Consider the following 21,291-nt stretch of genomic DNA (forward strand, 5'->3'; position numbering starts at 1 on the left):
TGAAGGAATTTAAAATATTTGCGCTTTCAGGAAGTTAGGTGTGCTCCAGACTTTCTTGGTGTGAGATGAACTGGAGAACTCCAGGTGCCTTCTTTAGATGCAATGGGCTCTCTTGGTGAGCTTCCTTCTTCACTGTGGAAAGAATCCTATCTCTGGGGAAGATACAGCTCTGCAAGTGAAATATGACCATGTTTTCTAATTCTTATGCTCAGCATATTATTCAGGTCTCAAACATGGCTACTGTTGTCTTTCTTCATTGCTGAAAAGTAAAGAGGCAGAAGGATGAGAGGGACTAGCACACCTCAGTGCAACAACTTTCGGTCAGATGTTTGTCTCCAAAATAGGGATGAAGGAATTGTTATTAATGAGTTTACAAATTATCCTTACAGTATTTTTGAAAGTTACGGTGCAGTGAAATGCCGCCTTCTACAAAAGCATTGGTTTCCCAAAGGAGTAAACCATCTTCTCAGGGGCCCTTTCTAACCCACAGAGGCTTCCAGATGCTCTTAGCTGTATTCTAGACAGTTTGCACTTTTCGCAGCTTTGCCACTGGAGGTCACTAATGTACTAATAAAGAGTACAGCACTGGGTGCTGAAGGAGAAAAGGTAATTTCTTAAATCCTTCAAGAATTAACTGTTCCTGAACTGAAGATTACCTTTAAATGGAATTGAACTGGGAAATGCGTTATGTTGATGTTTCTCAAGTTTACAGTAAAATATAGTGAGTAAACAGCTGGTAAACTAATGATTTGTAAGTTTTTATTAAAAATAAAAAATTACTAAGCCGAGTATGGTTTGATCAAGCTCTTGTAATAACACAGCACTTCTCTTCACCAAAGAAAGCCAAAAGAGGAAAAGACAATCACCTCTAAAAATGCTTACTGAAGTCACAATGATGTGAGAAGAAACTGCCAAAAAAATAAAAAAGACATGTAAGGCTTTGGGGAAAAGTTTACATGGGAAATTTCTCACTATGACATTTCTGATAGGAGAAACATTTCAGGAAGAAGTAATAAACTCTATTTATTTCGTGTGACTCACCTCAATACCCCCATTTTCTCTTAATCCATATTTATCACTAGCTTAAACTTCTTGGCATATCATTGCTGGAGTTGTTGAGTTGTAGAGAAAAGGAACTTGTTAAAAGTTTTATTTTCCGACAAACTAAAATTTATGAATAAAAAAAAATTCAAGTCCTGTTTCAGCAATGCCAGCTCAACATCTCTTACCCTAATCAGGCCCAAACCAGTTACCTTACTTCAAAAGCAAACTGCTGCAGGGCAGCAACACTCTGCCTCAAACTCCAAGTCCATCAACATTCATGCCAGTATTCTCAGAAGTATAAGAAAGTCACTTAAACAGATGCATCTCTTAATGATTAAGGTTTCGTTTATATATTATCAGGAAAACAATGTTTCAGAACAGCTTTTCTTTTTCCACCTGAAGAAGTGGAAAATACATGTCTGTAGCAAATTCTGCTTTCACAATATTTTGTGCAGCTCTACCTTGCTCTTTACTTTTAACTTACTATTTATAGAATGCCATTTGATTCAATTCTGGTAGCTTCTGAAGGCCTTCTTCAGCTGAAATCTCCTGGTAGCTCTCTTCTGATTGACAGGTTCCTTCTCATTAGGGATTGATGGTTGGGGTTTTTTGTTGTTTTGGTTTTGGTTTTTTTTCTTTTTTTGTGGAGGTGGTTTATTTTTTTTTTTTAAGTTGTTTTATTTGTTTTTTGGGGTGCTGAAGGAAGGCAGAAACTTTCTTCCAGTCAGTGTGGGACTGTGCTCACCAACACTTGTGAGCTGCTGGGCCTGACCTCTGCTACCAAAAGAGAAAGTACATATCCTTGGCATATCAGTAGTGTCAGTCTAGACCTGGATTGGGCAGGAAGATGTTGTATCTTGGAGAGGCTCTGTGTAGTGATTTAGATGTTGCATGATTGCATAAAAGACCTGTAGGAGGTATGGAGACTGTGTATCAGTAAGGAGGGCAAATGAGGTATCAGCAGGGTCTCTGTAGAAGCAAAAGCTTGACTTTTGAGGTTGAGGGAATGGCTAGGGGCTACACTGGATGGAGTGTTGGAAGGATTCTCCCCTGGGGAGGGAGTTTGTTAAAGTTCATAACTTCTGGCAGTAGGAGAAATGTTCCACCATTCTTGCTCAGACCTGGATGTAGAGGGTCGGTATTGAGGCCCAATAGCCATGGCAGGGGAACAGAGGATGTAAAGGGAGGCTTCCAAGCTAACTGGCCCCATATGAAGCATCAATACTAAAATGAAGCAGAAAGTGTTAGCAGCTGGAGGTCTATCCCAGTAGGGGATAGAGACACCTGTATGCATATATGTTCTGCCTTAGAAATATCATGCCAAGTGTTTCAAAACTTTGATTCCATGAATGTATGAGGAATGTACGAGAGACACCTGTCTGTGTACCAGATATGCTGTTGTGGGAAGCTTGCTGCTTGACAAGTGACCAGACTGTGGGCATTGTAGAAGTATGGCCAAAATTCATCCTGTCCAATGACCATTACTTCCTTGTTTGTTCATTGGTATGAATATCAATTACACTACCGAGGGAGACCTGGAGCAAAATAAGAGTAACTACAGGATTCTGGTAAAGGACATGGGAACCCACAGGATATCTCCTTCATCCTCAATTGGAAGAGGCCAAGTAGGAGAGGATGCAATCCTGGGCATTAACAGCTGATAATATGGCTGTTGCTAAAGGTAGTACTTCAATTTTCATCACCGTGGGTCAGTCTTGAAGGGAAAAGGAAATACAGAAGCCATTTAACAAAGTGGAATAACAGCATCTCTGCCAACAGGTTTGCAAATTGGGTAAGGAGATATTTAAGCTTGGTATCTTGGAGAACAGTGATAACAGCCTACAGTAAGTAAATAATGTGGCCCTATACTTGATTGTCCAGTGATAGTAGATACACACAGCATTCTGGGGTTCTTGAGTTCACTTCCAACATAAAAGATTCTAAGACCATATTTGAGCATGTTAACTAACTCCCAAGATGGATGTGATGTTCTGAAGTTTTGGGCAATGCTGATGTATTCATCAGGTTTGAAAATCATCTATCTTCCTGTGAAGAAATGAACATAGATCACCAAAAGCAACCTAATTACTACAGGCACAAGTGGTCCAGTCAGTTACTGGATGCATATATGTTCTGCCTTAGAAATATCATGCCAAGTGTTTCAAAACTTTGATTCCATGAATGTATGAGGACTCAACTTTATAGATCCAGAATTATCCCATACTGAATTCAACAACTGCCTGACGCTATGGAATGAAGTGGTCCTGAGATGGCACACTCTGGGATTGTAAAAGTTTTGGAGAGGTATATTCCAGACAGAACAGTGACAGAAATGTTTATTCAAAAAATAACAAAGATACAAATAAAAATATTGTAGGTTTACCTTAACTAATGATTTACTCTTCAATTTCCTTTTCTACTTATGTTTGTCTTTAGTTGTATCCAATTACTCTGCTTCCTCTGATTCCTCCTCATCTTCTAAACTAGCAGTTCCTGTGGAGGTAAAGTTTAAAAAAAATAAACAGAAAACTGAAATGAATTTTGTAACAAAATACTGGAAAGCAATTCTAGTAGTTTAAAACATAATTCCAGAATCATGCTGTCTACTCCAGCCCTCCTTCCTACTGCCCTTTGCTGCCAATTATTGAACTTAACTGACATAAATTGTTTCTCAGCTGTCAGACTCTATACACACTGACCACCAGCCAGTCCATATGTAACTCAGGAATAGCTAAAGAACATCTCCTATTTAGAGGAGTTTCATAGAAAGCTGCCCTTAAAAATACTACTACTACTAATAAAAAAAAAACAATGAGGATACCAGATCTACTTTACTGTAGTATGCCAGAAAATCTGTTGGAATCAAGTTCAATAAAAAATTATTTGAGTCCAGCAGACTTTGAGACAAATCAAGCTCAATGAACTCTTGCCAATTCCAAGGCAGAGCTACACAGGAAGCCTGCTTGATTTCTGCTGGATCAGCTGAGGGATCCTGTAAGATGTCAGTTGTATACACCTGATCATCTCATTGGCTAGTCTGTGCTGAAGCAAGAGATTACATTGAGAGGCGATGAGTGAAAAATGAGAGCAAATAAATTAACAGAATTCCAAGACCTGCCCTTAATGTTTATGTTATACCTCTGTGCAATTTTCAAGGTTCTTTTACAGTCTTCCTGATCACTAAGATAGTGCTTTGCTTTGATTTATTATAAAATGTGTTGACAACAGATGGAGAAATTTATTTAATGTTTTCCTACCTCAGAAGTTCGTTAACATTTAACAAATGCAAAAAGCACAGTTGAATGGAGGCTTATAAGTTATGTATGGGTAAACACAGATGCTTCCTTTTATGTTGCCTTTTTGTAATTTTCTATAAAAACAGGATTCCGAACTGCCTGGAGGAAAACCTGAGCATCCAAATTTCAAAGCTCTTTGCCTTTTAAGAACAATCAATGAGATACTAGCCTTTGTGTCTCCAAATCATAATGTGTAACAATACCTAAGACTTGTTTCTTATTTAACGTGAGAGGACAAGAACATACAGTTCTATTCATGATAGAAAAATTGTGTGCTCAAAAATACTTGAATTCCCCAGTCTACTCTCTCATGGTTGTACAAAAGGAAGCTTGCAAATGTGATCACTTTTAAACTCAGTTCTTCAAGCACTGCCAGCTCTGTATTGCACAGGTAATGCTGCACTGCAGTATCACTGATTTGTTCTGTTAAATATATGAATTTGACTACTCAAACCAGTTTACAGCTTTAGAGGAGCTCTAACCTGTGACAATAGGTGGAGTTCCCATGTTTTCTTTAGCCTGATAATGGGCCTCCCAGTAAAAGCCAATTGACATGCATCATTTCCAAACCTGATTGAACATGGAAGAACAAGCACATCTCCATCATTCCTCACCTTGGTACTCTTCTCCTTCTTCATTTTCTTCTTCCCTTATACCCTCATCTTCTTCTTCTGCATCCTTTGTTGGGCTAAAAACTTCACTAGATACTTTATGAAGAGAAGGCATATCATCCCTGTGTTCAGCAGATTCATCAATGACTGAAATATGAGAAATTAGAAATTTAGAGGAAAATTTATTTTTACAAATTTGCACTCATTGTTTTCATGCCACAACTAATAACTGTCTGAACTCTTCAGACTTTACTCACGTGAGAAAACCCATACATATTTTTGCAATAATTTATAATCAAGTTTGTATAAGAGGTGATGACGTAGACTAAAATGATTCACAGGCTTCCCAAGATAGTTGTACCTTATGCTATGTGAGATAGAGCAGATGTGTATATATACTGTCACATTTACAAACAGGCCTGGAAATCCCCAGTATTAAATGTAGGGTAAAAAATGTGAGAAAAAAAATCCCTCTCACAGTAATTAAATATGAAAAACCTGGTTTCACAGGATAGTCAAAATATAGGGTTTCTAGATGTCCAACAGAACAAACCTGCATTTGTTTGCATTTTGTCTTTTTCATCTGCTGCTGTTTCTTCCACTGCTTCATCTGCAGCTGCTGTCTCTGCTGCTGCTGCTGGGGGGCCTTCGCTGGGAGAAGGTGCTTTTTCCATTTTGGGCACCCAGTGTATTAATTTAGTGATTTGTGTTGCTTTCCACTTCGGTGCAGCAAGTAAAGAGGGCTCCTCCTCTTCTTCTTCTTCCTCCCCTTTATCCTAAAAGACAATTTTCAATATCCAGGGTCTCTTCTTATAAGTATTAAAGGAGTAGCTAAGATGATTTTGTGCATTAAAAGCTCTTTACCTGGGCTCAAATGGCATCATGACAGCCTTTTAAAGCACTGACAAGAAGAGGAAATTCAACAGCAAATCTTGCAAACCTTGTTGAAGCTGGCTGACCAATACTGCTGATCTATGCTTGCCAGTTTTCTTTCTTAAAGATAAAATTTTGTCTCTCCCTCGAACAGAATAGCTGAGAGGGACCTATTCAAGCATCATTTCTCTCAAAGGAATATTGTTCTGTTTTTTAAGATAATAGCCAAATATCACTGATAAAAAATTACAGATCCAGTGTAGAGAAACAGAAAAATAAAAAAAGTAAATTTTGGAAAAGGTAAAATGCATACAGTAGAAGAAAGCTGAAACTTAGTGAAATTATATCATGAAACAAATATTGTATTAGAGAATTTTTAAAGAGCATGTAATGGGAATTAATGTGTTGGACATCAGAGGTATAGAGCTCAGGTATAATGTGGAATATTTTCTTGAAATAAAAATATTAAGATACATTTCTTATTGTGATAGCTATTTTGTATCATATTAATCAGAAAGACTTAGTAAAGTTCATGCATGAAGGCGAATTAAAAACGAGCCTTCATCCCAGCTGCTTCTTCAATTAGTAGCTATGAAAATCAAGCTTCTTACAGGACCAGGAAAATAATGGGACATGTTTCCAAAACAAGAACCTTTTGCAAATTATCTTTTGCAGATGTAGCATCAAGCAGTTCAGAAATACAATAATAAATATTTTCTTTGTTTTCTGGTGTTCAGAACAAAGTGGAACATCAGTTAAATTTACAGACAAATATCTATGTTCTTGTGTAGTTTATAACCACATAAACCTAAAATATTTTGGGCAAGTCCTGATTCTTCTGAAGTTTAAGAAGAAAGTATTCCTGTCTACAAGCAGGGCAAAAATCACACCATATAGTTGTCTAAACTTACGCAGTGGAGAAGATAAATTTAAAAAGCAGAATGAAACCTTACTTAGTACTGAAGAAACCACAGGTTTGCACCATTTTTTGACTGTTTAGATCTAGGATACCCTATTTGTACTGATGTTAAAGTATTTTATATGATAATCAACAGTAATTTACTGAATTATTTGATACACAGTATGCCATTCAATATTTCTTTTACCTCCTCTGACCGTATGTATTCACCATGCTGTTCACATCCAATGTCAAAGATATATTTGCCATGACCTACAGGCTGCAAAAGAGATGCAAAGAACTCAGTAGAACTATCATGTTAGGAAATTCTACATATATAAATGTAAAATGTGCTTTACTACAAAATTCATACATTAGTCAATAACAATACTGTACAAGAGAGACATGGACATGCAGGTGTAAGTCCAAAAGAGGGCCACAAAGATGAACAAGGGACTGAAGCACTTTTCCTGTGAGCAGTGGCTGAGAGAGCTGGGATTGTTCAGCCCGTGCAAGAGGAAGCTCAGGGGGAATCCCATCAGCGCCTATAACTATCTGAAGGGAGGATGCAAAGAGGATGGAGTGAGGCTTTTTTCAGTGGTGCATAGTCAAGAGTCAATATGTACAAAATAGAACACCAGGAAGCACTTCTGTGCTGTGAAGGTAATGAAGCAATGGCAGAGGTTGCCAGAAAGGCTGTAAAATCTCCCTCCTTGGAGATCTTCAAAATGTGCCTGGACACAGTACTGGGCAACCTACTCTGGGTGTCCCAGTTTGATCAGGGATTTGGAGTAGATGACCTCTATGGGTCTCTTCCAACCTTAACCATTCTGTGATTCTGTAATACTGTTTGAAAGCAAAGTTACAGACACTTGGCTTTTTGCCTTGTGGATCAATTCAGTTTCATTTATGGTACAAGAAATACTACACAAGAACAGGATCTAGTTTGTCATTTTAAATGCAAATAGATCACATTAAGAAAGTTTTATGCTAACTGTTCAAATTAATTGAGCGTTTTCTAGCACACTTACAATTCCATTCAAAAACTTGCCCCTATATCTGTGATTTAGGTGGATAAGCTCTGCTTCTCCTTCCTGGATTCCATTTACCCAACCACCAACATACATAGATCCAGTCTCTTTATAGGTGTATGTACCTTGTCCATGCCTAGGGAGAAAAAAAAATATCTTATGGAATACGAAGAACATAGGTTGTTGTTATACTTAAGGTATTAAAACTGTATTTTTTAAGTGGCTGAAATGGCTGAAGTTGGGTTAAATTGCAAATGCCATCCAATAGCACTTGATTTGCTGCAGTCAGCCACATTTTGAAATAGCCATCGTATTGTGATGTTACAGAGAATGACTTCAAACATCACCATAAGAATGAAACAAACCTATTGTCGTTAAACCATTCTCCAGCATAGGTGTCTCCATTTGCGTACGTATATTCTCCGTAGCCATGTCTTTGATCATCTACCCAGCTTCCTTTAATGAGAACATATCAATAACTTAGTGAGATGTGGTATATTTGATTGTGTGATATAATGGTCAGTTTGTAAAACATCATTATTAATTTAGCTGAAGTGGAGAATACACCTCATTAGAGAAGGAAAAGAAAACTACAACACCATTATGATTGACTTCTAAAACAAACAAATCCTGCTCTCTCCCACTGAACACAAAAAATCTCAAGTGAATAAGTGAATGGGAAACATTTGTCAATTAAACTCTAAGCATATCTGATTTGCCTATTAGTGTTTAAGTATGTCAGTGTTAATATCAAAACAGATTATATCAATGAAGTACTGATACTCTGGCAAAGAAAAAGATGATTTATTATACATCTGACAAATGGATGAGAACTCTGACAGCCATCATTAGATGCAACAGGGTAGATAGCAATATCATATGCAACACTATCCAATCACTTTCCATCTTTTGATCCAGGTATAAGTGTATGAACAAATTCTACGTTAGAGACAAAGAAAGTTCTAATGTTCTCACTTGAGATTATTTTCTTCCTCTATTCAGATACTATCTTCTTTGCTCTTTGTTACCAAGGAAAGGCTACCCCATACACAGAATTTCCAAGTTCTGCTATCTGTCTTTGCAAGTTCCCTGCTCATTCACCTCCACTGCCTTCATTTTTTTTTTATTTATTTTTTTGCTTCACTTGTTACTTCTTAAGCAACAGTTATAAAATCAATACAAAGAAGACAATATGAAAACAGAGGACCAGGGTATTTGTCATGTCAACTATACTAGTCCTGGTTTAAGACATATCCTGTTATGTACTGTTTCCTTTTAATTCCCATCTCTAGGTTTCATCTGACATGCTATCACAAACAGGAGTTCCTCATTTCTCTCTCTAGAACAATTTTGAGATCACTTTGAAAAAGATAGTTTTATAGGTAACTATACTCAAAGGTAGGCATAATCTTTCTCCCTAGTTCCCTTCCACCTCATTCTGGGCCCCTCTCGCTCTTTTCTCGATCAAACCCTTCTTTATTCTAAGCCCTTGCTCTTTCTTTTTTTTTCCTTCTGTTTGTCCCTCTCCTCACATATTTTTTTCAGTTACCTGCATGTGACACCTCCACTTAAAATCAAAATGAGTTCTTGTTTAGTTTAGCTAATTTGCTAAAACTGTCCTATGAATGCTAGATTTTGTGCCTTAATTACTATTCTATTCAAACTTTAAAAAAAAACCAAAACATCACAGACGGATACTATCCAATAAGCAATAACTGGGCTGATCTTTTTGCTCCGTGCTTTTAGCTCTCACAGTGTGAAGGTTCCTTCTTGCCTTCTTTAAGGGACAAAGACTGTTCCTTGAAGCCTAACTGATATTCGGAGAGTGCTAGGTATTCTTCTGGAAGAAGGGAAATAGAGTGAGAGACAGACTCTTTAGTAGGGTCTGTTGTGACAGGATGAGAGTAAATTGTTTCAAACTACAAAATGAGAGATTTAGACTGTATATAAGGAAGACATTTTTTACAATGAGTGTGATAAGGCACTAGAACAGTCTGCCTAGAGATGCCTCATCCCTGGACACATTCATTGTCAGGCTGGACAGGGCTCTGAGCAACCTGATGAAGCTGTAGGTGTCCCTTTTCATTGCAGGGGACAAATGACCTTTAAGGGACCCTTCCATCTCAAATAATTATATGATTCTACACTGAACACAGCAATTCTAATCATCATAAGGATGATTAGATATAAGCAATTATACTCTCTTCTATCAAGATTGTACCAGATTAGATACAATGCTTGGCATTTCTCAACACTTGTAATACCTCACTTGAAATAAGGACACGTCTAGAACAAATTGCTACTAAATACCACACTTCTCACAATATTCCAAGTAAATCCCCTAAATAAATAAAGTAAATAAATAAAACTGCTCTCAGAGCTCATAGCAAAAAAGGAATAACAGGAAAATGTTTTATAGCAAATTCATCTTTTTAAAATAATCTCCACTTTGCTATCTTCTTGCATTCCAGGAGTTGAAGAAACGCATCTTTTCAATTACAGAAATCTTTGCAACTGTGTTCAGTGTTTACCTTCATATTTTGATCCATCTGGATAATAAAAAGTACCATGGCCATGCTTTTTATTTTGAAGATATTCTCCAATGTAGAAAGCACCAGTTTTAAATCTGTATGTCCCCTGAAAGATATATGGTATAGATAAAATACTTGTGAGTTCTCACTATTTCAGTACAGTGCTGAGACCCACAGAACCGCAGAAACACAAGCACACAGCCACTGTCTGGTCACTGTCTCACCTGCCCATTTCTGAGACTGTGCTCATATTCACCCTCATACGTATCACCATTGGGCAGCTCTGCTTTCCCACGTCCATGCCGTTCACCTTCAGAATTGCGCTCCCCATCATACTCCTAATTGAATGCAATGAGAAAAATTGTTTAAGAGCGATAGACCTGCTTGAATCCAACCTAATTAGAGGAAGCCACGTTTGCTCAGAGGTGCTCCAGCTTTGCTCCAAGCGGAGCATGCAGGAGGGCCTGGCCAGCATGTGCTGCTTCTGCAGAGGCTCTCCCCTCAGATTCCAGCACACTGAGCCCTTCCTTCTTGACTCACTGGTGGGAAAAGCAGGTAGGTCCCAGCCAAAATAGCTCAGCCCCCCCCCCCTGCATCTACCATGCCCACCGATGTAGCACCCTGTGATCTCCCCATGGGACCTACAGTATCAAAGCTCCCATAAGCAATAATTTCTCTCTTCCCTTCCCCGCCCTGCCCCGAGGACCCGCTCCCCGCCGAACCCCCAGGTAAGCCTCGGCCTCCTCCTCGGCCTCCTCTTCGCTCAGTTCCGACATGCTGCTGCCACCGCGTCGCAGCCGTCGCGATGGCAACCGGGCTCGCGCCTTGCCTTACCGTTATGGCCGGCGGGGGCGCGCCTGCTGTCCCGGGTGCTGAGGGCACGGCCCCGCTCCGCAGTAATACCAGCTGTATGGAAGAGACTTATTCAGCATTTTCATAAAATCATAAAATCAGAGAATCAGAAGATCAGAGAATAACAGAATCAAAAGATGGTTTGGGTCGGAAGGAACCTCACAGCCCACCCACCCCAACCCCAGCCATGGGCAGGGCTGCCCCCCACCAGCTCAGGCTGCCCAGGGCCCCATCCAACCTGGCCTTGAGTGCCTGCAGGGATGGGGCACCACAGCTTCTCTGGGCAGCTGTGCCAGCGCCTCACTGCCCTCTCAGTGAAAGATTTCCTCCAGCATCTAATCTAAATCTCTCCATCTAAGTTTAAAGACACTCTCCCTTGTCCCATCACTGTCTACCAGTGTAAAAAGTCACTCCCTCTTCTGCTTAAATGTTCCCTCCAAGTACTGGAACACTGCAATGAAGTCTCCCTGGAGCTCTCGCTTCTCCAGGCTGCTCAAGCCCAGTTCCTTCAGCCTGTCTCCACAGGAGAGGTGCTCCAGCCCTCTGATCTTCTTTGTGCCCTCGCCCAACAGCTCCACATTCTTCTTGTGCTGGGGTTCCCAGGCCTGGACGCAGTACTCCAGATGGGGCCTGATGAGGGCAGAGCAGAGGAAGATAATCCCCTCCTTCTCCCTGCTGGCCACCCCTCTTGTGATGCAGCCCAGTTTACCACTGGATGTCGAGGCTGCAAGAACATGCTTCTGGCTCATGTTATGTTTTTCATCCACCCTAAGTCTCTTTCAGCAGGGTTGATCTCAAGGAATTATTGTCCTAGTGTGTACACACATCTTGCATTGCCCTGACCCAGCTGCAACACTTTGCACTTGGCCTTGTTGGACCTCATTAGGTTCACATGGGGCCACCTTTTAAGTGTATCAAGGTCCCTCTGGATGGTACCTCTTCCTTCTATTGTATCAAATGCACCACTCAGCTTGGTGTTGTCCACAAACTTGCTGAGGGTACGCTCAATTCCACTGCCTACGTCACTGATAACGATATTAAAGAATACTGGTCCCAGGATGTACACCTGGGTGGCACTACTCATTACCAACTCCACTTGGACATTTCACTATGTTTCATACGTGAGATGCAGTATGCTAGATCAATCATTCTCATAAATTATTTTATTTACCACTATGCAGAGCAATCCTTTGTTATTCTTCAGGTAAATACTCTAGAAACCTTCCCTGGCTAAGGAAGTTACTAGTCATTAAAGAAGTTACTGGTCAATAAGGGAGTTACTGGTCACTTCGCCATAGCTCATGCATGCTTGCAGATGTTGTGGGCAGGTTGCCTTGCTAAAAGCAAGGAGTACTCTGCTTCTCTTTGGCAGCACTTATGCCTGCTTCAAAGTGCTTACAGGCAAGGACTAGGGGCCTGCCAGTGACACAGAATGCTGCTTGAGCAGGGAGTGGACCAAAGAGTCTCCAAAGCTCCCTTCTCACCACAGTCTCCATGTGATGGTGTGGGGCAGCATACTACCTTGCTATTACATTGTGTCGTAACGTAATGGCTGAGGTTTCACAAGAGGAGTCGTGTGAGGTTATGCAGGGTGAAAAGCAGCAAACTGAGTGCTGGGCAGAGGTGGTGAGGGCCCGGGGCAGGCAGCAAAAGGAGGTGTAACTGTTTGGAAAGTGTGGCAGAGGTCACCTTGTCATCTAGGTCAAAGTTCTTCCACCCAAACCAGGAGAAAAACAGGATCTCTGTACAAAGATAAGCTGCGTGTACTGGTCACTTTGTTGTTCTCATAAGTAGAAATCGAAAGAGCCAGTATTGAGTTGTCACTTTTTAGCATGCGTCTCTTTGTTTGTCATTTTTGTAAAGATGAAAAAGGAAGAGAGCTATTGTTAAATACATCCTGTTCTTAGCTAATAGGAACCCTTGGGCTCCTCAGTTAGCACTGTCATTACTTTGAGAGTGGTCTCTGTCTGAAATATTTAAGAATGCTGAAATTACATTTTGTTAGCTGGCAGAACATTATGCAGCTATACATTTATTAACACAAAACTATGTGGTTATTTCTCTTTCATGCAGAGTGCCAGCATTTGACAACGGAAGTCTGATTTGCATAATGACTGCCCTGTTAATAAGTAGCTGCAGAGTATGAAAACTACTGCTACAACTGCTTGCCTCCTGCAGAATTTGATCTGAGTACACTTCTTCAGAGCAACAGCATTTCCTCTTTTATCACTCTTGATGATGCTTACCTCTCTTCTTTCAACTAAGGTAGGCTACATGCCTTTATCTACAATAAGGCGATGTCTCTAACTATAAAAACACTTACTAAGACTATGAGTGGCACATTAATTGTAAGCAGACACCATGGCTCAGAGCAGTGAGGGAGAGTATTTTTGGCATGTATTCAGAGGTAATCCCAGTTCAGCTCAATGACAAAAATAACTGGATGTTTTAGCTTCAAAGTTCACGTGGCCAAGGGGACAGCTGGAACAGACACAGAAAGAAATGACAAGCTATCACATATATCTCCTTCAATATTGCTAACTTCTTTCTGGGTAGCTGGTTTCAAAGTCCTGAAGGAAGAAAGGGTCTGAGGGAGGAACAATTCAGTTTGCTTGGAGAACAGCCAAGAACTTTCTTTATAATATTTAAATTTACTTTGAACTTTGAAATGGCAGGTATCATGGGTATCTGTAAGTTGGAATCACTAAGTTTGACCTCAGTTAAATGTGTGATGCCTGCTTTTAAATTTTCTATAGCTAGAAGCTGTCCTGTGAGGATGAGATTATGTTTTTTGAGAGGTATGTGAAGAACAGAAATTAAACTGTGGGGAAATACTTCATTATTTCATTAAAAAAAAATAATTCATTAACATCTTTTTCTTAATGCAAGCTAAAGACACAGGCTGATATGCTGCATGGTCAGTACCACATAACTAGCAAAATTTAACCTGGAGTTATCAGAAAGATCAGTATCTTCCTCCTGAAATTGAAATATAAAGCAGGTTGTCTTTAGAGTAAATTGTGGGATTAAAGAATTAAAATAATATCTAAAAGGAAGTTCTTGTTTTGGAATATACCTTTCAGGTCTTTTTATTATTCTGCTATAAGTGCTATCAGACACTTAAAGGATTCAAAATACTCTGACCAGAATGTTTTCTTAGGTTCTGAAAGCAAAGGATGGATGAAATGGAATTTACTGTGGGGTTTATTTCCCCTCCAATTCAGAATGAAGCCAGATTTTGAAATGTCAAAATCTTTCGCAGAATGGCAACTCCTCTCTGCATGTTTTAAGCCCTTCACAGGCAAAATAAAAGCTGCTTAGTCTGTTTGCATGCCAAGTAAAGATAACCTCTTTTTGAGCTCATAAGGAAGCCAGAAAAACAAGTGAATGACCTTCCCATTCTCCCTGCTAGGCCACAACTGCCACCTTCAACTGTGATTAGTATCAGGATGCTCTGAAAGCCAGATGATTAGGAAAGAAATGGTTGTAGGAAAGCTGTTCTGGAAATACTGGTTGGACTTCTTTTAGTCTTGGCTAAAATTAACCCTTCAGTTTTCTCCTGCAAAGTGGCCAAGGAAGAATGCTGTATTGTATTTATACTTTGCTTTCCGTTCCTCCGACCTTACTTCTAATTTTGAAGCACAGAGCACAGTTTATTTTTCTGACAAATGGGAAAATTTTAAAGCTTTTCTTCAGGCTTTTCTTTCTACTAAAGTGCAATTGGAACATATATATGTCGCTGCTATTCCATGCAGGAATCACTGCTAATGGCTTTCCCCAAGGCTTTTATGACAGTCAGCATTACCATTGCTACAAAGAAAGCAGTTAGCATTCATAAAGTAAAAAATACCTTAGGGTCAGTGTTAACAAAGCAATGTCAATATTTTTTGTTTGTTGTTTGTTTTGTTTTCCTGCAAGTGGATTTTGTTTATTTAAGGACATAAACAAACAAACCAAACCAACCAAGCAAAAAACAAATAATATTCCAAACCTTAGCTTCTCTCTTTATGTGCAGTTTATAATGACATAAAGATAAAGCAGCACAATCCTTTTCTTTTTTTCTTTTTTTCTTTTTTTCTTTTTTTCTTTTTTTCTTTTTTTTCCATAAATAAATAAAGTTCCAATCTCAGAATGAATTCAACAGAGAAGAATGAAATGATTGAGGTAGACGGGACTACTTTGCTGCCTTCTCATTCCCATCAGCTCACATAACTTCATACCTCACCTTCTTACTCATGACTAGCAAGGCAATTGCTTTAGTGTAGGCTCTCTATTCTGGTATGCTTTCTATTTGTAACTGTTCTGGTATTTCGTTTCTATTTAAAAAAGTCACACCACTCCCTCTTCATATGATTGCTTTTCGGCAACCAAGTCTGCCTGGTTTAATCTGTCTGCTCCTCTGAAATTGTTTCTGACAGAATCACAGAATCACAGTATTGTAGGGGTTGGAAGGGACCTCCAGAGATCATTGAGTCCAACCCCCCTGCCAAAGCAGGTTTTCTACACCAGGTCACACAAGTAGGCATCCAGGCGGGTCTTGAAATATCTCCAGATATCCAGACTCCACAACCTCCCTGGGCAGCCTGTTCCAGTGCTCCGTCACCCTCACCGTAAAGAAGTTCTTGCGCACATTCGTGCGGAACTTCCTATGCTCCAGTTTTTGGCCATTTCCCCTTGTCCTGTCTCCACATACCGCTGACAACAGTCTGGCCTCGCCACTCTGCCCCCCACACCTTAGATATTTATAGACCTGGATCAGGTCCCCTCTCAGCCTTCTCTTCTCAAGGCTAAACAGACCCAGCTCACTCAGCCTTTCCTCATAGGAGAGACGCTCCAGGCCCTTCTCCATCTTTGTGACCCTCCGCTGGACTCTTTCCAAGAGATCCCTGTCTTTTTTGTACTGGGGAGCCCAGAACTGGACACAGTACTTCAGAAGAGGCCTTACCAGGGCAGAGTAGAGGGGGAGGATCACCTCCCTCGACCTGCTGGCCACGCTCTTTTTAATGCACCCCAGAGTGCTGTTGGCCCTCTTGGCCACAAGGGCACACTGCTGGCTCATGGCCAACCTGTCGTCCACCAGGACACCCAGGTCCCTCTCCGCAGAGCTCCTCTGCAGCAGGTCAGCCCCCAACCTGTACCGGTGCATGCAATTATTCCTCCCCAGATGCAAGACTCTACACTTGCTTTTGTTAAACCTCATCTGGTTTCTTTCTGCCCAGCTCTCCAGCCTGTCCAGGTCTCGCTGAATGGCAGCACAGCCTTCAGGCGTGTCAGCCAATCCTCCCAACTTCGTATCATCAGCAAACTTGCTGAGGGTGGCCACTATCCCCTCATCAAGGTCATTGATGAAGATGTTGAACAAGACCGGACCCAGCACCGACCCCTGGGGAACACCGCTGGTTACAGGCCTCCAACCAGACTCTGCACCGCCAACAACGACCCTCTGCGCTCTGCCAGTCAGCCAGTTCTCAACCCACCTCACTGTCCACACATCTATCCTGCACTTCCTCAGCTTTGTTATAAGGATGCTGTGGGAGACAGTATCAAATGCCTTGCTGAAATCAAGGTAGACCACATCCACTGCTTTCCCCCATCCACCCAGCCAGAGACAACATCATAGAAGGCTACTTCTGTAGCCATGTCTTGCACTTCTACCCAACCCTCTGGTCAATTAAAGAAGAGTACAAATAAAATTAAAGTAATAAAAGAAACTATGCTTTTTCCTTGTGGAAGTAGAATAAATTCTTCAAGATAAGATCCTCGTAATAAATGTTCTTCTTTTGTCTTGTTAGCTGGCTATATCTTGCCTTATAGATTCCATTTTTAATAATACTACTTGATATATATTTTTAAATTCTGTATTGTCTGCATTCTTGATCATTCTTCCGTGAGCAAGTGGCTAAACTATGATACAGCTTGTAAGGATCCCTCACCAGGGATTCTCCATCCTAGTTATAAGTCCAGTGATCCCTACAAGCAGTAGCTTTGCCTGGGACTTCATCCAGTAAATTCTACTGCGAAAGACACCCCTGCTGCTATGCTTGCTTTTTTTCACAGGTCTTTCCTCAGAGAACATGAGGTGATGTCAGAGTTTCTCCTCATCCCTCTGGAAAGCCCTCACAAGTGTCAGAGTAGTGTCCTACCAGAAAGAATGATTTGATCTAATTTTGAACCGATAGGCAACTCCCAGGGTTCAAACAAATACCACATTCTTAAATGTCTCCTGCAATCGCAGCAACAACCTGTCTTTACATAGAGGACTCAAGAGACAGTTTTACTGCCTCTTCCATGTTCCACTTGTTATAGATTTTCTTTGTAAGTAGCCCTTAGCACTTGGGCACTGACCTGATCCAGTTAAGAAAAAGGCTTTGCTGACACTGGTGTCATCTGCTAATCCTTTTTTCTGGTGTTTCTCACTACCTTTGTTCCAAGATAGATGTGGTAAAAATTACCAGTCTGGAAACTGTGTAATCATACTATCGTGGCCCTGTGCCAGAGCTAAAAATTCTCACCAGCAGGCAGGGCATGCTGTGATAACACAGCTTCCAGATCAGAGCTGGCTCACCTCCAACCATCCCTGAGGATGGCTGCAGCAGAGCTCTACCTCTCAACTCCCATGTGCACAGATACATCCTTTTTTTTTTTTTTTTGGCTCTTTTGAGTGTATGTATGTATATATATTTACTTGCCAAAGCCTTGTGGCATGTTATATTTGGACAGCTCCCAGTATTGATGTGAATTGCTTATACAATAACCAAGCTGCTCTGATGGGAAAACAAAGCACGCAGAACTAACAAAGGAAACTAAAAAGCCACGCGTTTATCAGTCCTGGAAAGTGTAACAGCCAGCAGGTGTCAGTGATGCTAGAGGAATGGAATAGGAAGGTGCCTGCATTGTAATGGAAAAAGTAGGAGGAAAAAAAAAAAAGATTTTCTTTTGTGGCTGCTTGGTTTGTGCTTTTAGAATGCGGTTTGTAGAAGAAGATAGAAAGATCCTAAAGCAATGTTCAATTCTTTAAGGAACTGAAAAGGGCAAGCTAAAATATATTTAAAATATATGAGCATCCTGCATGATGATGATGGTTGCTTTGATAATTCGGAGCGGCTCACCATGGACACAAATGCACCATTAAAGGGCTCACCTTCCTTGCACATCTTCATTTTGCATGTATGCTGATTGGAATAACCACCGCCCGGGTGCTTTCCCATGGTGGTGCAAAGGCTGCAGCCACTCAACTCATGCAATTCACTTCCTGGGGAGTACTCCCTTTCTATTTTTGTCTCTGCTAAATGGCTGTTACAGAAGAACTGACAAACATCAGCATGCGCAGATGCAGTGTCCCACTGTAATTACCCCATCTAAACCCAATGTTGGTGTGTGCTTTTCCACCGCAGGCAATGGCATTTCCGTGACAAGCCTGCACAGAACAAAGATTGAAACTTTTCCTTTTTCAATTCATGTACCATCATAGTGGGGATTGTGAAGGTGGAGGGCAACTAGGAAAAGGTGAGCCTGAGCGGCAGCCTCCATCTGCTGGTGACAAGATGGGAAGCAGTAAGCTGTGCAGCACAGTGGTCATGCTGAGCCCCTGACTGTTTTAAGGGAGAAGGGTTCCTTGTGACTGCATAGCAAAGCTCAGGATCTAAGTGTTCAAAAAAAGGTAAAGGTAAAAGTCACAGCAGAGATCTGAGCGTTTTCTATGGGTGTTGCTGGCACATGCAGTGCAAAGGGAGAGGGGAGGAATGAAAGAAAGCACAGCATTTTGGTGTGTGACGTGAGGTTGCTGGCGTCAGGATCGAGAAACCAGAAGGCAAATAAAAGCTCAGAACCGCAGAATGGTTTGGGTTGGACGGACCTCACAGCCCACGCCGCTCCAACCCCTGCCGTGGGCAGGGCTGCCCCCCACCAGCTCAGGCTGCCCAGGGCCCCATCCGAACTGGCCTTGAGCGCCTCCAGGGATGGGGCAAATACTTAAATGGTTATTAATATTATTACACAGTTTTCCCGTTAGCAGCGTGCTGGGGGCGGCAGCTTCCCTCCGCCAGCCGTTAGAGGCGGGCCGGGGCCTCCGCGCCGCCGCGGCAGCCCGGTCCATGGCGCAACTCCTAACGGCGCGGCGGGGAGGGGCTCGGGCGGACCGGTCCCGCCGCGCAGCTCCCGCGGCCGGGGTGGCGATACGCGGCCGCGCCCGGCTCCGCTCGGCGCGGCTCAGGCCAGGCAGGAAGCAGGAAGCCGCCGGCACCGGCTGGGAGAGCGGCGGCAGCGGGTAGGCGCGGAGGGCGAGGGGTGGCCGTGCACCTGCCGCGGGCCCGGGGAGGGCCGGGAGGGAGCAGCTCCGGCGCGGTGTGCCTGGCAGCCCGGTGAGAGTGCAGCGCCCAGCCCTGGGGCGCTTTGACCTCGGCCCGCGCTCGGCTGGGCCGGCCTGTGCTCCCTCGGCCCCGGTGCGGTTTGTAACGCGGTGTTACGGGCCCCAGGTACGGACTGGCTGTGTGCTTGCAGGAACCTTTGGCCTGTGTTTTTTAATCAATTAGCTGTTTCCTGCTTGCTGCATTAATGTTAGCCGGCATGGAGCTGTGTCAGGGGAGGGCAGCTGGGGGTTAGGGAGAGGGTCTGCACCAGAGGGCAGTGGGCATGGAACGGGCTGCACAGGGCTGTGGGCACGGCCCCGAGTGACGGAATTCAAGGAGCGTCTGGACGGCGCTTTCAGACATAGGGTTTGATTTTGGGTGTTCCTGTATGGAGCCAGGAGCTGGACTTGATCTTTGTAGGTCCCTTCCAGCTCTATATTCTATGGTTCGAAACAGATATGACCATTTAGGTTGCTCTGCAAGCTCTAAAGCCAATGGATCTGACTATTTCTGGGCGAGGCTTTGCTGCTGAGTATTACAATATGCCTCCGCTATGTATATGTCTGAAGGCCTCTTGAGCCCACACCCTGAGGGCTTGGATTTGGTGTATGGAGAAGCAGCAGGCAGTGTGTGCCTGTCCTCAAACACAGCAGTGCACAGAGAGGGAGGCACCACACAGAAACTCCACGCTGTTCCTCCAGCACAGCCGAGCCATGGTTTGCAGTATTTTTGGTGAGAAAGGCCGGTTACGAATGACCATGTTTTCCTGAAACAGGGAGAGGGCTGTGTTTCAAATGTGCAGTGGAAGCCTGAAGAAACAGCGTAAAATTTTGAAGGTTAAATACAGATGCTAAGTACTACAGTGTTGCTTCACGCATTGCAGTACAGCCAAGGGGAAGTGCAAGTTTTTGCTCTCCCGTAGGTAAAAATGTTGCTGAACATGAAAGTATAAAAGACCAGTTTGAGTGATTGAAGTTTGTGCTTCATTAGTGAAATGGAAATGTAACAAATGTGTTGGTAAATTATGAGTTATTTGTTGTGGTCTGTTAGTTCCCTTTCTGAATAATAACTTGTTTTAAAAAACCAATCTCACCTACGGGAGGATGTGATTTTTATAACCTGTTCACAACTTTTATTGTCACAAGTTTCTTGGCTTTTGTGTGAGAAGTTTTATTTGCTAATAGAGGCATGACCTGGAAGCCAGAGGAACTTCTGGATATACAGAGATAAGGTGTTGACAAGGCAGTGAGAACTTGAGGCATGAAACATGCTGCAGACTTTACGAGGCCATGGTCTGGGCCTCCTCCTGCATTAGATAAGATGAAATCAGCCCCTGCCAAATAGACTCGGAGTGTGGTTCCAATGTCCAGTCCTCCTTGTGGGGCTGCAGGGCTCTGCATTTACAATAGGAGTTTAGGAGCTTGTGGTTTTAGCTTTGGTTGTTTGTCTTTGTTGGCTTGTTAGTTACTGTCTTCCCAAGAAGCACTTAGGAAGCGTGAGTGTGATCCATGCAGCAGGTGCAGGGATGTGCAGCCTTCTGTGAACACAGCACTGAAACCTTTTGTAAGATGAAGTCTTTTTGCAACTGCTTATGCTGAAACTGTTAAGAGTAACTTGTTGAACAATTACTTTTCTGTGGTGGCCATTGCCTTATCCCACAATATTTTAAAGGAACCATGTGAATAGGCTTAAGACTTCAGATCTTAGTTCTTTGCAAGCTTCCCACTTTTTTCCTCAGTAGATATTTATGCCACTTCACTTACAGTGATATCACTTAACTCAAATACCAAAACTGTTATTTAACTGA

General features: G+C 42.0%; 2 protein-coding genes across 9 annotated transcripts in view; one reads left to right on the plus strand and one right to left on the minus strand.

Annotated features, from left to right (window-relative positions):
• Positions 1–641: 641 nt before the first annotated feature.
• RSPH1 (radial spoke head component 1) lies at positions 642–11,192 on the minus strand. 3 transcript variants are annotated; one of them, XR_016459391.1, is made up of 10 exons: positions 11,007–11,192; positions 10,509–10,622; positions 10,285–10,390; positions 8,119–8,209; positions 7,754–7,889; positions 6,931–7,002; positions 5,505–5,727; positions 4,955–5,098; positions 3,428–3,537; positions 642–908 (listed from the first exon to the last, which is right to left on the minus strand). XR_016459391.1 is itself a non-coding variant. In XM_031594660.2 (9 exons), exons 1-9 carry the CDS (start codon positions 11,058–11,060, stop codon positions 3,491–3,493), a joined length of 987 nt encoding a protein of 328 aa, XP_031450520.2. In that variant the 5' UTR covers positions 11,061–11,192; the 3' UTR covers positions 2,681–3,490. The 3 variants fall into 3 exon arrangements, 1 of the variants encoding a protein (XP_031450520.2); XR_004167133.2 differs by lacking the exon at positions 642–908 and adding an exon at positions 1,932–1,952; XM_031594660.2 differs by lacking the exon at positions 642–908 and having other exon boundaries at positions 2,681–3,537.
• The window catches only part of SLC37A1 (solute carrier family 37 member 1), a 47,320-nt gene continuing 37,174 nt past the window's right edge, over positions 11,146–21,291 (plus strand). For 3 of the 6 annotated variants that reach the window (XM_090123015.1, XM_090122996.1, XM_031594658.2), the window contains exon 1: positions 19,412–19,610. The gene's annotated coding sequence lies outside the window, so the exon portion shown is untranslated. Of the gene's footprint in view, positions 11,193–13,209; positions 13,402–19,144; positions 19,611–21,291 lie in introns of those variants that run through there. The other 3 variants (XM_090123018.1, XM_090123021.1, XM_090123007.1) reach the window with 3 other exon arrangements.

The sequence above is a fragment of the Phasianus colchicus genome, chromosome 1 (genome assembly GCF_987193195.1).
Source record: "Phasianus colchicus chromosome 1, bPhaCol1.hap1.1, whole genome shotgun sequence".
Lineage (NCBI taxonomy): Eukaryota > Metazoa > Chordata > Aves > Galliformes > Phasianidae > Phasianus > Phasianus colchicus.